The sequence below is a fragment of the Loxodonta africana genome, chromosome 2 (assembly GCF_030014295.1).
Source record: "Loxodonta africana isolate mLoxAfr1 chromosome 2, mLoxAfr1.hap2, whole genome shotgun sequence".
NCBI classification, from domain to species: domain Eukaryota; kingdom Metazoa; phylum Chordata; class Mammalia; order Proboscidea; family Elephantidae; genus Loxodonta; species Loxodonta africana.
In genome coordinates this window covers 80,734,776-80,752,127 of record NC_087343.1, presented here as the reverse complement: position 1 = coordinate 80,752,127, position 17,352 = coordinate 80,734,776, and the positions used below count along the sequence as shown (strand labels likewise).

The window sequence follows — 17,352 nt, the reverse complement described above, 5'->3', positions numbered from 1 at the left end:
CACTAACTGCAGAGCCTTTTTTTTTTTTGTCAGCAGAGTCACCTTAATTGTCAGTCTGCTAGAGCCCCACCCAGCTGTTCGGTACCACATGGTTTTCTGTGGAAGGCTCTGCTTCCACAGAAGGTCACAGTGAGAAAGCCTGGGTGTCCTTTTCTAAGTAAACAGGAAATATCATTTTGCTAGAAAAAAAAAAAAAAAAGAATCCCTCTCCTCAGCACAAACGCAATAATATGCCAACTTATCTTTCCTGTTAATTTGAATTAGCAGCAGGGCCTATTTCTTACACCAGCACAGTCCTCTTCTTGGCTTCTCAGCCTTCAGCGAGCAGACTCTTAGGGAGCCCTGGCTAACTAAGGACATTTTAGAAATCCTGCCACAAATTTTGGCGAGGGAGTAGCATCAGAGTTAGGAAAGGTAACAATGCATGAAAAGGAAAAATTGTGCAAAATCACATTGAAGGGTCAAGATTGTATGCATCTAAATTTTAATCACAGCAAAAGAGTTTGTGTTCTGATTCCTGACCACCTTTCTATGTATGAAAAATCTGAAGCCTTTGAGTCAGTCAGGAGAGTTGATACATGGCAGCAGAAAGAAACACGGGGTGGATGGCTTTGTTTCCCATTACATCAGAACCTGGGTTCGTGTGTCGGGCAGGCGCAGCCCCACCAGTCCTCCACACACGAGCACGGTAGAAGCCAGCAGGATGGGGATTGCTTTGGTGATGCCCACCAGGGAGCCGAATATTAAGTTTCCAAGGACGGCTGCTGCTTTGCATAGAGCATTCAAGTAGCCAAAGCCTGTAGCCCTGCGAAGCAAAGAGACACAGACAAGGTTGAGAAAGTGGCTTGCAGGATTCCAACTGTACACAAATGTCCTATAGTTTTCCAATGATCTTCAGGGAGATTGTATTGTATATTACTGGAACAATTAATTAAGTACTTGTTAGCAAATCCAGGGGTAGAGAACCCCGCTGCTGGTATTGTTCTCTCAATTCTCTGGTGACCTCCTCACCACCTCTACTGAATGTTATTCTGCCCACGGGCTCCAGTTTACTGCAGATAGAAAAGGGAAAACAAACTTCTCTTCTCTCTAGGCCCAGTGAAGCTGGAAGAAACGATATCCTAAATTAAAACTTTAATCTTAGCCCATGCAAGCCCTCCTTTTGGGAAAGAAGCAGGCATGACACACAGTACATTAAAGAGGCAGGTCCCCTCTGCCCTATGTGGACGAGGTGGAACACTCTTATACCACGCAAAGGGTGGGGAGGGCAGCAGAATACAGGGATTGAGCAGCTCCTCATCTCTTTACAGGACTGACTTGTTATTCTGTTTTGTGGATTCTCAGAATTTTCAGAAACACCCATATTTAAAAGAAAATATAATTTTTACTTCAGAGTTAAATAAAAATGTGTAACAGATTTCTTTTAAAAATTGTTTTATTGTAGTAAAAAAATACATCTAAAAATTTGCAAATTCAACTTTCTACTTGCACAATTCCGTGACGTTGGTTACAACCATCATCTTGTGAAACCATCACCGCTATCCATTTCCAAACTATTCCACCGCTGTGAATGTCAGTGGCCCCTAAGCTAAGACTCCCCCTTTGTCCCCTCCCACCCACCTCTGGTAACCGATAATAAACTTTGATCTCCATATACTTGCCTATTTTATATAAATGGGATTATATAATATTTGTCCTTTTGTGACTCACTTATTTCACTTAGCATAATGTTTTCAAGGTTCATCTGTGTCCTAACATGTATCAAAACAAACAAACCAAACCTGTTGCTGTCAAGTCTATTTTGATTCATAGTGACCCTATAGAGATTGGAACTGCCAACCTTTTGGTTAGCAGCCATAGCTCCTAACCACTATGACACCAGGGTTTCCATCACATGTACCAGGACTTCATTTTTCTTTATGGCAGAGTAATATTCCATTGTGTATATATATATATATATATATATATATATATACACTATATATTTCTTTGGATTGTTTTTTACTCCCTATTTCTTCCCATTAGCGTGATTAATGTGCTAGGTTTTAACTAATTAAAGTCCATGCAATTTTCAAAGGAAACTAGGGATGACTGAATGGTAGCCCTCATCTCTAAGGTACCACAGGGGTCTCCCCACATGTGTTTTGGCGGTAGGCAGAACCTGAACACTGAATTAGGTGGACCATCAATGAGCCAATATAACATTCTTATATTCTCATCAGAGTTCCACGTGGGAAATCGAGTCCAGGAGAATACTGCAGAAGAGGATCAGATTGTGGGCCTACAGGAGCTCTTGCTTACTCAACCTGCTGGAATTTAAGATGTGCAGCAATTAAATAAGACATACCTCATTTCCTAAGACATTCTTTGGGAAAAAAAGATGTTACTATCTTAAAAAAAAAAAAAATTACTATCTTACTATACATGTATTGAACATGATTTTACTGCATCTTGTAGGAGGGAAACTTAATAAGAGTACAGTAGGCCTCTAATATCAGGAGATAACATGAATTTTCTTCTGCCTTTATGCCAGTTCACTGCTTTACGTCTGTCACTCAGAACCTGAATGTATTACAGGCCATTAGATGCAGGGTAATTGTAGAATACTTTTCTTCCTCTAGGAAAATGAACCTTCTATGCTGCAAAATGCAGCATTTAGTATGAATGGTTCTCTGACTGATTTATAAATTTGTAAGTGCAAGGTTTTTCTTGGACAAGTCACAACAACTACTCTTCACTACTTGTGCTATTTCTAGTGATGTTTCCTGTAGTATGTGTGCTCCTCCGGAACTAAGATGCTTATCGTGGTTATTGTCCAACTGTCACCCTTCCCATGCCACAGGGAAGGAATGCTCCTCCTTGTGCTTCATGAACCAAGCCCAGGACTGAGTGCCGGGCCAATGGTTTCACTGATTAGAATAGACCTAATAACGGATGCAGCACTGGAAGTGCTCACTTGTCTATACCAAGAAATTTGGAAGACAGCTACCTGGCCAACTGACTAGAAAAGATCCATATTTATGCCTGTTCCCAAGAAAGGTGATCCAACCAAATGTGGAAATTATCAAACAATATTAATATCACATGCAAGCAAAATTTTGCTGAAGATCATCCAAAAGTGGCTACAGCAGTATATCAACAGGGAACTGTCAGAAATTCAAGTTGGATTTAGAAGAGGTCATGGAACCAGGGGTTTCACTGCTGATGTCAGATGAATCCTGGCTGATGGCAGAGAATACCAGAAGGATGTTTACCTGTGTTTCATTGACTATGCTAAGGCATTCGACTGTGTGGATCATAACAAATTATGGATAACATTGCGAAGAATGGGAATTCCAGAACACTTAATTGTGCTCATGAGGAATCTGTACATGGATCAAGAGGCAGTCGTTGGAACAGAAGGAGGGAATACTGCAGGGTTTAAAGTCAGGAAAGGTGTCCATCAGGGTTGTATCATTTCATCACACCTATTCAATCTGTATACTGAACAAATAATCTGAGAAGCTGGACTATATGAAGAAGAATGGTGCATCAGGATTGTAGGAAGACTCATTAACAACCTGCGTTATGCAGATGACACAACCTCACTTGCTGAAAGTGAAGAGGCCTTGAAACACTTACTTATGAAGATCAAAGACCACAGCCTTCAGTCTGGATTGCACTTCAACATAAAGAAAACAAAAATCCTCACAACTGGACCAATGAGCAACATCATGATAAATGGAGAAAAGACTGATGTTGTCCAGGATTTCATTTTACTTGGATCCACAATCAACACCCATGGAAGTAGCAGTCAGGAAATCAAAAGACGAATTGCATTAAGCAAATGGGCTGCAAAAGTTCATTTTAAAGTGTTGTAAAGCGAGGACGTCACCTTGAGGACTAAGGTGCACCTGACTCAAGCCATAGTGTTTTCAATTGCCTCATACGCATGCGAAAGCTGGACAAGGAATAAGGAAGACTGAAAAAAAATTGACGCCTTTGAATTGTAGTGTTGGAGAAGAACACTGAATATACCATAAACTGCCAAAAGAATGAACAAATCTGTCTTGGAAGAAGTACAACCAGAACGCTCCTCAGAAGGAAGGATGGCGAGACTATGTCTTATATACTTTGTACATGTTATCAGGAGGGACCGGTCCCTGGAAAAGGACATCATGCTTGGTAAAGTAGAGGGTTTGTGAAAAAGAGGAAGAACCTCAACAAGATGGATTGACACACTGGCTGCAACAATGGGTTCAAGCATAGCAACAACTGTGAGGATGACACAGGACCGGGCAGTGTTTCATTCTGTTGTGCATAGGATCACTATGAGTTAGGACCAACTCAACGGCACCTAACAACGATAAAAACAACGACAATAAAGGCAACAAACACTGGCTTTCTTTTCAATCAAGACATCTGCAAAGCAGAGTAAGCAGGCTCCTGAAGTTGCCAAGCTGCAAAGGGGGTGCTATGGATTGAATCGTGTCCCCACAAAATAGATGTTGAAATTCAGGCTATATGTTGTTATGATTGAATCATGAAATTAAATCAGTTGGCTTGGGCTTAGCAGATTACCTTCTGTAATGTGTCTAATGTAATGCAATCTCTTTCGGCAATGCAGTCCGGTGTAATGTAATCAATCAGTTGAGGTCATACCCACGTAGGATAGATTATAAACCTAATCACTTCTAAGTTGTAAAAAATGCAGATTAGACACATAGGCACATATGCACTCGCACACAGGGGAAGGCAGGCGCCATGTGAGGATTGCCAAGGAATGAATGAATGCCCAGGGATACTGACAAGGAAAGAATCCACACAGCTGTGATCCTGATTTGGACTTTACCCTCCTGACCTATGAGAAAATAAATGTCTGTTCTTTGAAGCTACCCACTTGTGGTATTTCTGTTACAGCAGCACTAGGAAACTAAGACAGAGCACGTAATGGAATTTCTGTGAGAAATGGGAACTTCCTGAGAAGTGCATAAGCTAATTTTGAATTCTTACTGTTTTTGTTTGTTTTTTCAAAAAAAGACAAATAATGGCAAAAATCGCCAAAAATATAAGGAGATTTAGTATACTGAGAAGTGCTTTAAACATGAAATTCTTTGAGGTTACATTGCTGGGCACCAAGGTGACTCAAGTGGAATGATGCCATCACCCCTCCTCTACCCCCATGGAGATGATCTCAGGAGGCTGAGCTCTCTTTTTGCTGGTTTGAACAAAAAAAGAAAAAATTTACATTTTAGTTTCTAGATTCTAAAGTAGTAAACTACAAACTACATTTTATGGTGGTAAGATAAGCAGTGTTGTCCTATGGAAAATGGCTAGTCGTATGTTACAGATAAGAGAGGAAAACATTCTTCTGTCATGAAGAAGTCTCTCAAAGCTGAAACTACAGAATGACCAACCTAGGATTTATATCTGGGTTAAAACAACCATATACTCTCAAGCTACAAATCTCTGGGATAACTCGGAACAGGGTGTAACATACAGGTGGGCTTTCTCCTTATATCACTAACTGTAACCAAGAGACGGACCGCCTCCCTTGATTTCTGGGTGGCACTAAGACAGCCACATCAGAGCATCTGGTACTTGGGGCTTCTAAAGAAGACCATCAAGTTCTTCCTAAAAATCTTCGTTTTTCATTTACAAAGCACAGGCTGTTCTTCAGATGAAAGTCTGGTGTGGCTGCAAAGCATACAGCTTCCTTAAATTAGTGTTGGCATTTGGGATGTGACTGCCCTTTCTTTGGATATGTAAATTATTTCTTCAAATATTTGCAGCTGGAGGGGGGGTATTTTCTATGCACCAGAGGCACAGCTGTATTAAAAATTCATTCACAAAGTGACTCTCCCTTGGGGGTTTTCTGTTTATAAAGTAAACCATCTCTAGTTCACTTAGTCTCTTGCTCTTAAAAAAAAAAAAAACCCACTTGCCACTGAGTTGACTCCAATGCATGGCAACCCCACGTGTGTCAGAGAAGAACTGTGCTCCACAGGGTTTTCAACAGCTGAATTTTCAGATGTAGATCACCAGGCTTTTCTTTCAAGTTGCCTCTAGTTGGACCTGAACCTCCAATCTTTTGGTTAGCAGTTGAGCACGGTAACCATTTGCACCACTCAGAGACTCTGCTTTTACTTAAAGGAAGGGCATTAACTTTTGCAGACACGCAAAGCATGATAAAGCCCTTTGCTGGTGGGGAGCTGAAAGCTTGAAGAGCCCTGGCTTCTCAGCAGCAGGACAAACCACTGCATTCTTTTTCACAAACCAAAGACTCTTTCCAGCCTTGCCTTCTCATGATCAACAAGCACCAAGGAAAAGAATGAAATGGTCTATTATCTCTCTATAAAAGCTCTACCCCTTGCTCAGCAGACTCTCCAGCCAGAATCTTTTGTTCTCAACTTATTTAAATCTTTTAAATGTATAATCTTTCCCCCAAACAGTAGCCTGTGACTGCAGCAGCCCCATCCCCCATTCCATTAGGCAGCTCCCTCCCTGCTCCATTAACTCCCTCCTTCTGAGAAATGCATGCGGGTGTATAGTGTTGGTTTGCTGCAACACTTAGGCTCAGCTGATGGGTAATGTGGCCGCCAGAGTATCCCCTCCCTGCAGCTGGCCTGCAGCACCTTCTCTGGGGCTTTCACAATATAGTGAGTACAAGAATTGATGACTTTGAACTATGGTGCTGGTGAAGAATATTGAATATACCATGGACTGCCAAAAGAACTAACATATCTGTCTTGGAAGAAGTACAGCCAGAATGTTCCTTAGAAACAAGGATGGCAAGACTTGGTCTCGTAATTTGGAGATGTTATCAGGAGGGACAAGTCCCTGAAAAGGACATCATGCTTGGTAAAGTAGAGGGTCAGCGAAAAAGAGGAGGACCCTCAACAAGACTGACTGACACAGTGACTGCAACAATGGGCTCAAACATAGCAACGATCATGAGGATGGCGCAGGACCTGGCAGTGTTTCGTTCTGTTGTACATGGGGTCGCTATAAGTTGGAACCACCTTGATGGCACCTAACAAAGGTAGGTGTTGGTTACAAAGGTATAGGTTCCCACAAAGATTTCTGTCTAGGAAACCCTATGGGGCAGGTCTACTCTGCCCTATAAGGTTGCTGTGAGTCAGAGCTGACCCGACAACACACAAGAGCAAGGAGTTCATTTTTGTCTTTTTTATTTTTTAATTGGTGGTTAGGAAAAGAAAAGTGCTGGCTCCATTTTAGAGTTTTGCCCTCTCATCCTGCCTCTTTCTTATTTGGTTTTTCTGATTTCAGTGCAGTGCCAGGCATGGTTGTTTTCAACACCACCCCCCTCAACCCCCTGAAGAAGCACAAAAAAAATCAAACCTGTTGCCATTGAGTCAATTCTGACTCATAAGGCCCCTATATGACAGAGTAGAAATGCCCCATAGGGTTTCCATGGAGCAGCTAGTGGATTTGAACTGCCAACCTTTTGGTTAGCAACCATAGCTCTTAACCACTGCATTACCAAGGCCCTATAAAATTTTTTTTTTTTTATGAAGACGCAAGGGATGCTGAATAATGGCAGCACTTAGGGCAATGCCTGGTGTGTGGTAGGCACTAAGCAAGTGTTAGCCATTGTGTGGGACACTGGCTGAAATATCTGCCCCATCAACTGATAATTATCAAGAAAGAAACAAAATATTAAGTTTAAAAAAGGTCTAAAATAGTGCAGATCCAGACTCAGCTCATGGAATATCCCTGCTCATGGGTAAAGTGTGAGCATTCTACTTTGTCTAGGCTCAACTATGAGAAAGGAACTTTTTCTGTACAACCCAGTCAAGTCATAGGTAGAAGTTATGAAAGGAATACTCAAGACTCAGCATGGGGCACTTTGGAAAGTACAAAAAAACCTCAAAACACCAAATGTGTTGCCATCGAGTTGATTTTGACTCATAGCAACCCTATAGGACCGACTAGAACTGCCCCATAGGGTTTCCGAGGAGTGGCTGGTAGATTTGAACTGCTGCACTTTTGGTTAGCAGTGGAGCTCTTAACCACTGCGCTACCAGAGCTCCTTGGAAAATACTGGCAGCCTAAATCAGGAATACATTGTGATCTGAAAAGTCACCTATAAGTTGGTCAGTTTCCTCACATCATGGCTAGTTTCCTGGGTTAACCTAAAAAAGCTATTTTATCCCAGAATGTATCTGAGCAATTGGACTACAGTGCTAAGAGCACTAAAAACTCCTTGAACATCTGTTAATAAGCATATAAGCAAATTTGTCATTAATATTCTCTGAATTTGTATATTCTCCTACTTAATCATTCATTAAGCATCTATTATGTGCCAAGCACTACACTAGGTACCAAACTCAAACCAAACTAAACCCACTGCCGTTGAGTCAATTCCAACTCACATGAGGTACTAGGACCCTGAAGTTAACAATATAAAGTGTCTGTTTTCACAAAAACACATAGAGATCTTGATGACATACCATGCTAAGTGCCATGATAAAGATACCCATAGGGCAGGATGGAGACACAGTGCATGGGCAGTGATCTCACACTGGGTGGGGGCACTGAGGGAAGACTTCTCAGAGGGAATGAGTGTAGAATTGGTCTTGAAGAGTCAAAATTTTCCAGATGAAGGATGGACTATAGACAAGAGTATTTTCTGACTTCCGTATCCTCACATCTCCCCAACTTGTCTGCATGGTACTCAAATCTACCCATGTTAACTCATCAGGGTAGCTTCTGTGCAAAGCTTCTCTTTGAGTGACAAAACTGCCTTGGCTTTGTCACACTGCTTGATATTCCCTACTGAACACATCCAAAAGAAGGAGGCCATATATATGAAGGCGTTAATTGTAATATCATTTGTTATCCCAGAATCGGAAACCTCTTAATTATCCAACTGTATGGTTATGAAAATAATGGTTATACGCTAAATCATTTCAAGCCAAAGAAAAAAAAGTAAGCAACATAGAACAATTAATGATTGAAAAGGGCAGAAAGCAAAATTGTATATATTCCTACCATTTGTGAAAATACGGATGTGATTAGAGAATCACTAAAGGAAATCCGGAGCCCCTCCAGCTCCCAGACAAGCCTCTCACTTCCTCACGCAGCTGTTCCCAACTTGGTGTAAGTATAGCACTGAAGTAAGGTACAGGAACCTTATAACCACATCCTCCTCACCCAGGGTGCGCAACCATGGGCTCACTAGAATCACCTAGGAGTTTGTGATCTGCTTCTGTAAAGATTGTTGTTGTTGGGTCAATTCCAAGTCATAGCAACCCCGTGTGATAGAGCAGAAATGACTCATAGTTTTCTTGGTTGCAATCGTTACAGAAGCAGATCACCAGATAGTCTCCCACAGAACTGCTGGGTGGGTTTGAACTGCCAACCTTTCAGTTAGCAGCCGAGCACTTAACTGTTGCACCACTGGGCTCTTTCTGTACCGATTACAGCAAAGAAAATCTTATGGAGCAGTTCTAGTCTGTTAACACATCGGGGTTGCTAAGAGTTGGAATCGACTCGACAATAACAGGTTTAGGTTGGGAGCTTTTAAAACACAGTGAAGTGGAGGTATTAATGCCTAAGTCCCCAACCACAGAGATTCTGGTTTGTTGGTGTGCTGGTGGCCCAGGCATTGGTACTCGTTAGAAGCTCCTGTGGTCCTAAGGTGTATCCAGGGCTGAGAACTTTTGCAGTCTTCCCAGAGATATTTGCACTTTTGAATTGGTTTGGATTTACTGTTATATATTAAAGGAAATTACAAAGCAAGGCATCTACCCCATCCCTCCAATGAACGGTTTTAATTTCTGAATTCCCTTTAAAAATCCGTTGCTGTCAAGTTGATTCCGACTCATAGTGACCCTATAGGACAAAGTAGAACTGCCCCACAGGGCCTCCAAGGAACAGCTGGTGAATATCAACTGCCAACCTTTTTGTTAGCAGCTGAGCTCTAATCACTGTACAACCAGGGCTCTAGATTTTCTTTATTTTCTAATCATATCCATATTTTTCACAAATCATAGGATATATACAATTTTGCTTTCTGCCTTTTTCAATCATTAATTGTTTGTTCCATGTTGCTTACTTTTTTTTTTGGCTTAAAAATGAAATGATTCGGCATATAACCATTATTTTCATAACCATACAGTTGGATAATTAGGTTTCCAATTTTGGGATAACAAATGATATTACAATTAACACCTTCACATATATGGCCTCCTCCTTTGTGTGCTCAGCACGGAGTATCAGGCAGTGTGACAAAGCCAAGGGAAAGCACTTACCATACCGTGTTGGAAAGGCTTGGGCAAGAAGGTGTGCTGTGGCTTATGCAGGAGAAATCCAAAGCCTTCCCCCAACCTTTTTTCTCCTTTTTTTGCTCCTACTTTTGATAAGTTCCTTTGTTTACTCTACTCTTCACAGCTCATAGCTTAATTAATTTGGCCACAGGAATGGCCAAAGTGACTTCAAACCAAAACCAAACCTGTTGCTGTTGAGTTGATCCTGACTCATAGCATCCCTATAGAACAGATTAGAACTGCCCCATAGTGTTTCCAAGGAGTGGCTGGTGGATTTAAACTGCTGACCTTTTGATTAACAGCCAATCTCTTAACCAGTGTGCCACCGGGGCTCCTTAGGTCACACAAAATATAAATATATATAATATAATGATAAGGCCTATAAAGAAAAATAAAGGAACACAGATGGAGTATATTACATGTTAAGTTGTTAGGCGTCACGGAGTAGGTTCTGACTCATAGTGACCCTACACACAACAGAACAAAACACAGCCCAGTCCTGCGCCATCCTCACAATTGTTGCTGTGCTTGAGCCCATTGTTGCAGCCACTGTGTCAATCTATTTTGTTGAGGGTCTTCTTTTTTTTCACTGACCTTCTACCTTACCAAGCACTTCAGGGAGTGATTCCTCCTGATAACATGTCCAAAGTATGTGAGATGCAGTCTCGCCATCCTTGCTTCCAAGGAGCATTCTGGTTGTACTTCTTCTAAGACAGATTTTTTCTTTTGGCAGTCCAGGGCATATTCAATATTCTTCGCCAACACCACAATTCAGAGGCATCAATTCTTCTTCAGACTTCCTTACTCATTGTCCAACTTTCACATGCATATGAGGCAATTGGGTCAGGTTCAGTCCTCAAGGCGACATTTTTACTTTTCAACACTTTAAAGTATTACATAGGTTGGATGAAAGATTTCTTCATTTTGAAACCTTCAAAATATTCAGGTATAGAATGTATTCAAGGAAGAATGAAATTACTGTCATGGAACACCAGATAATGACATTGAATGGGAGAACTCTAGAGCTAGAAAGGACCTGAGATACCACTTATTTCAATCTCCTCATTTTTACATCTCAAACAACTGAGGTGTAGTTGTACAGCATGGATTCCCTGACATTGTACAGCTGGTTAGCGAGAGATCCAGGAGTATAGGTCTTCAGGATTAAGTGCAGGTAGGGAATAAGGGAACCTCTCTGTCTAAACAAGAAGAGTCCTAAGGGGAGGGGCTTTGGGTTGTTAATTCTGGGCAGGTGTTTTGATTTTAACTCCTCAGGAAAAGCTGGCCACCCCACAGTGCTGGGTGAGAATAGCAGATGTAAATAATCAGGGGTTTACAATCAAATCCTCTATGAGATCATGTCTGAAATTGTACCTGCATAAACCAAAACCAAACCCACTGCCATCGAGTCAATTCTGACTCAGAGCAACCCTATACGACAGAGTAGAACTGCCTCATAGAGTTTCCAAGGAGCACCTGGTGGATATGAACTGCCAACCTTGTGGTTAGCAGCTGTGGCACTTAACTAGTACACTACCAGGGTTTGTGCCTACATAAGGGGAAGGAAAAAGGAGGTCAGTGACCAGGGAAAGGCAGGAACATACTGGATTAACACCCAAGAGACAGGCCTGCTGGGCTGAGGGTGTCTGTGCAGAGCTGGAGGCCAGCAGGGAAAGCCTGGGTCTCATCATTCACAAGGTGTGGGGATGTCTGCCCTGAGCTCCAGGGAGGGTGGGACAATATGTTCACTGGACCATGAGAGCCCAGGAAGTATGAGCAGTGGTGCTCCACCATGTCCACAGGGTGGCAGCAGGGAGCCATGGCCTGGACACTAAAGAACATGCAAGCTGAAACCTAGAACCTCTTACACCATGTGGGCTATGTTTAGGAGCCCCTGTGTACTGCAAAGGCTTAATGGGCTAGCTGCTAACTGAAAGGCTGGAAGTCTGTCCATCCTGAGGCACCTTGGAAGAAAAGTCTAGCTATCTACTTCTGAGAAATTATCCACTGAAAACCCTATGAGCACAGTTCTACTCTGACACAGATGGGGTCGTCATGAGCTGGAATCCACTTGAGGGTAACTGGTTTGGTTTTTGGATTTTGGACTGTGTGACTTTTGGGAGGTTTAAAACCTTGTCAAAGAAGGGGGGTGAAAGATGGGGCCAGTGAGTAATGGGTTAAGTCCAGCTAAACCCCCCATTACATATTCTTTACTCTTTGAAGATTCTAAGCGGTGAGGGAAAACTTATATTTTTCCCAGTTAGGGTATTGGGGGGTAGGGCTTTGACCGCCCTAACTGAACCCAATAAATGGAATGAAACTTCTTCTGCTGGCCTCTCCAAACCCAAATCCCAGAGGTCTGAAAGCAAATTAGGTGGCAGCAAGGCTTGGTGGTGGAGAAATTATGGAAAAATGAAGATTCTCTGGATCAAATGTGTCAGATGGGGCTGGAAAATCCGTTCTATCTCTGGCATACATTCATATTTCCCTTCTCAGAAGAATTTCAAACTATATCAATTGCCCATCATCTACACTGGATTTAACAGGCTCAATGCTTATTTTTGACACAGGAGAGAAACCAGTGTGTCTAGGGCTGCTGTAGAAATCGTCGAAATAATATACAATGACTTGTATATTGAACAATGCCCTAAACTTCAAAGGTCTGTCAATTTGCTTGACTCTTCATTTCTTCCCTCATAATATTTCTCAAAGCAATCCTTTCTTCCCAGTCCCACAATCAAGGTCAAATACCCTAGAGCAACCACTTGATTTTTCGGTTTTCCTACTTCACCCCACGCATCCCTGTAGAATTACAAGTATTCCTTGTTCTTTCAAGGACATGACTCAGAATTAAGGGTCTGAGGGAGAAGTGTACTTCATGGATCACTGATTCTCAATTGTTGTGTCAGATGATTTGAGGCATTTGAAGGATGGTCTTGGCAAGAATCCTAAGATGTTACTGCAGAGTTGAGAAGAAGGTGGAGGATCAGGATAGTGGTGGTCAGCCAGGGAGAGTGCAAGGACAGGGAGGCACCTTCCTCTCCCACATTTCCCACTGCACTTAAGACTGCCATTTTGCCTCTACCAGAGGCCAGCCCTGGCCCTGGGCTAGAGTCAGTCCGATGAGCATTACTGAGGACCTACTTACTACAATCTACTACTGCCCTGCGTCCTAGACCAGTGGTGATGGAAGTGTTCTGTATCTTCACTGAATCAATGTCAATATCCTTGTGATATTTCACTATAATTTTACAAGATGTTACCACTAGGCGAAATGGTATACTGAGTACATGGAGTCTCTCTGTATTATTTCTTACAACATCACGTGAATCTACAAAACAGATTTTAATAGATTTATTCAAAATAAAACATTTAATTAAAAAAAATCATTTCTGAAAAATTCATTGCTGAAGTGGACACCTCTTCTATAAGCTCCACCATATAGAGATGATGGTGTTAACAAAAACATTATAATAAGTAGACAGATTTTGGTGACCTCTGATATTACCATGTGACTATCAGTTTGTTGTAATGTGGGGGCTTGTGTGTTGCCGTGAGGCTGGAAGCTGTGTCACGGTATCCAAATACCAGCAGGGTCACCTATGGTGGACAGGTTTCAGCTGAGCTTCCAGACTAAGACAGACTAGGAAGAAGGACCCCACAGTCTACCTCTGAAAAGAATTAGCCAGTGAAAACCTTATGAACAGCAGTGGAACATTGTCTGATATAGTGCTGGAAGATGAGCCCCTCAGGTTGGAAGGTACTCAAAATATGACTGGGTAACAGCCTCCTCCTCAAAGTAGAGTCAACCTTAAGGACATGGATGGAGTCAAGCTTTCAGGACCTTCATTTGCTGATGTGGCATGACTCAAAATGTGAAGAAACAGCTGCAAACATCCATTAATAATCAGAACGTGGAATGTACAAAGTATGAATCTAGGAAAATTGGAAACTCTCAAAAATGAAATGGAACACATATAACTATATGTCCTAGGCATTAGTGAGCTGAAATGGACTGGTATTGGCCATTTTGAACCAGACAATCATATGGTCTACTATGCTAGGAATGACAACTTGAAGAGGAATGGCATTGCATTCATCGCCAAAAAAACATTTCAAGATCTATCCTGATATACAAGGCTGTCAATGATACGATAATATCCATACACCTACAAGAAAGACCAGTTAATATGACTATTACTCAAATTTATGCACCAAGCACTAAGGCAAAAGGTGAAGAAATTGATGATTTTTACCAACTTCTGCAGTCTGAAATTGATCAAACATGCAGTCAGGATGCACTGATAATTACTGGTAATTGGAATGTGAAAGTTGGAAACAAAGAAGAGGGATCAGCAGTTAGAAAATATGGCTGTGATGATAGAAACAATGCCAGAGATCACATGATAGAATTTTGCAAGACCAATGACTTCTTCATTGCAAATACCTTTTTTCACCAACATAAATGGTGATTCTACACATGGACCTCGCCAGATGGAACATGCAGGAATCAAATCAACTACATCTGTGGCAGAAGAAGATGGAAAAACTCAATGTCATCAGTCAGAAAAAGGCCAGGGGCTGACTGTGGAATAGTCCATCAATTACTCATATGCAAGTTCTAGCTGAAGCTGAAGAAAATTAGAACAAGTCCACCAGAGCCAAAGTATGACGTTAAGTATATGCCACCTGAATTTAGAGACCATCTGAAGAATACATTTGATGCTTTGAACACTAATGACCAAAGACCAGATGAGCTGTGGAACAACACCACGGACATCATACATGAAGAAAGCAAGAGTTCTTTAAAAAGACATGAAAGAAAGAGAAGACCAAAATGGACTTCAGAAGACACTCTGAAACTTGCTCTCGAACGTCAAGTAGCTAAAGCAAAAGGAAGATAAGATGAATTAAAAGAGCTGAACAGAAGATTTCAAAGTGCATCTTGAGAAGACAAAGTAAAGTATTATAATGACATGTGCAAAGAGCTGGAGATGGAAAACTAAAAGGTAAAAACATGCTTGGCATTTCTCAAGCTGAAAAAACTGAAGAAAAATTCAAGCTTCAAGTTGTAATACTGAAGAATTCTACAGGGAAAATATTAAACAACTTAGGAAGCATCAAAAGAAGATAGAAGGAATACAAAGAGTCACTATACCAAAAAGAATTGGTTGATGTTCAACCATTTCAGGAGGTAGTATACGATCAGGAACCAATGGTACTGAAGGAAGAAGTCCAAGCTGCACTGAAGGCACTGGTGAAAAACAAGGCTCCAGGAATTGATGGAATACCAATTGACATATTTCAACAAATGGATGTAGTGCTGGAAGTGCTCACTTATCTATGCCAAGAAATTTGGAAGTCAGCTACCTGGCCAACTGACTGGAAGAGATCCATATTTATGCCTATTCCCAAGAAAGGTGATCCAGCCGAATGTGAAAATTATTGAACAGTATTATTAATATCATGTGCAAGTCAAATTTTGCTGAAGATCATTCAGAAGGGCTGCAGCAGTACCTGGACAGGCAACAGCCAGAAATTCAAGCTGGATTCAGAAGAGGACGTGGAACCAGGGATATCATTGCTGATGTTAGATGGATCTTGGCTGAAAGCAGAGAATACCAGAAGGATGTTTACCTGTGTTTCATTAACTATTCAAAAGCATTCGACTGTGTGGATCATAAGAAATAATGGATAACGTTGCAAAGAATGGGAATTCCAGAACACTTAATTGTGCTCATGAGAAACCTGTACATAAATCAAGAGGCAGTCATTCCAACAGAACAAGGGGATACATCATGGTTTAAAGTCAGGAAAGGTATGTGCCAGTTGTATCCAAGAAGCTGGACTATATGAAGAAGAATGGGGCATCAGGATTGGAGGGAGACTCACTAATAACCTGCATTATGCAGATGGCACAACCCTGCTTGCTGAAAGTGAAAAGGACTTGAAGCACTTACTGATGAAGATCGAAGACCACAGCCTTCAGTATGGATTACACCTCAACATAAAGAAAACAAAAATCCTCACAACTGGGCCAATAAGCAACATCATGATAAATGCAGAAAAGATTGAAATTGTCAAGGATTTCATTTTACTTGGCTCCACAATCAACACCCATGGAAGCGGCAGTCAAGAAATCAAAAGATGCATTGCACTTGGTAAATCTACTGCAAAGGACCTCTTTAAAGTGTTGAAAAGCAAAGATGTCACCTTGAAGGCTTAAGTGCTCCTGACCCAAGCCATGACATTTTCAATCACCTCATATGCATGCGAAAGCTGGAATAAGGAAGACCGAAGAACTGACGCCTCTGAATTGTGGGATTGGCATAGAATGTTGACTATATCATGAACTGCTAAAAGAATAAACAACTCTGTCTCGGAAGAAGTACAACCAGAACACTCCTCAGAATCACGGATGGCGAGACTATGTCTCACATAATTTGGACATATTGTCAGGAGGGATCAGTCCCGGAAAAGGACGTCACGTTTGGTAAAGGGTCAGCGAAAATGAGGAAGACCTTCAACAAGATGGATTGACACAGTGGCTGTGACAATGCGCTCAAGCACAGCAAGGATTGCGATGGCACAGCAGTATTTTGTTCTGTTGTATATCGGGTCACTATGCGTCTTTTGTGCGTCAGAATTGTCTCGACAGCGCCTAACAATGACAACGTGATACTGCCAAAGATGTTAAAATGAGTACCATTAATTACATACATTTTTGGTGATCTGTAAGAAGCATTTGAGCCCTGGTGGCATGGTGGTTAAATGCTCGGTTGCTAACCAAAAGGTTGGTGGTTCAAATCCACCAGCTGCTCTGCAGGAGAAGGATGTGGCAGTAAGCTTTTGTAAAGATTTACAGCCTTGGAAGCCTTATGGGGCAGTTCTACTCTGTCCTATGGGGTGGCTGTGAGTCAGAATAGACTCGAAGGCAGTGGGGACGAAGCATTTACAATGACTAAATTATCATGACCTGATTCTAATCCCAAATGAGTTCAAATGACCTACAAAATAGCATATAAATAAACTAAACTACTGAATTCTAATTTATATTTTATTGTCTAAATTCAGTTGTATA

General features: G+C 41.5%; 1 protein-coding gene across 3 annotated transcripts in view; it reads right to left on the bottom strand.

Moving 5' to 3' along the window:
* Positions 1 to 461: 461 nt before the first annotated feature.
* The window catches only part of SV2C (synaptic vesicle glycoprotein 2C), a 265,178-nt gene continuing 248,287 nt past the window's right edge, over positions 462 to 17,352 (bottom strand). For all 3 annotated transcript variants that reach the window (XM_003408105.4, XM_064273297.1, XM_064273300.1), the window contains one exon: positions 462 to 805. In XM_003408105.4, the coding sequence (XP_003408153.1) occupies positions 622 to 805 (184 nt within the window). In that variant the 3' untranslated portion in view covers positions 462 to 621. The remainder of the gene's footprint in view (positions 806 to 17,352) is intronic.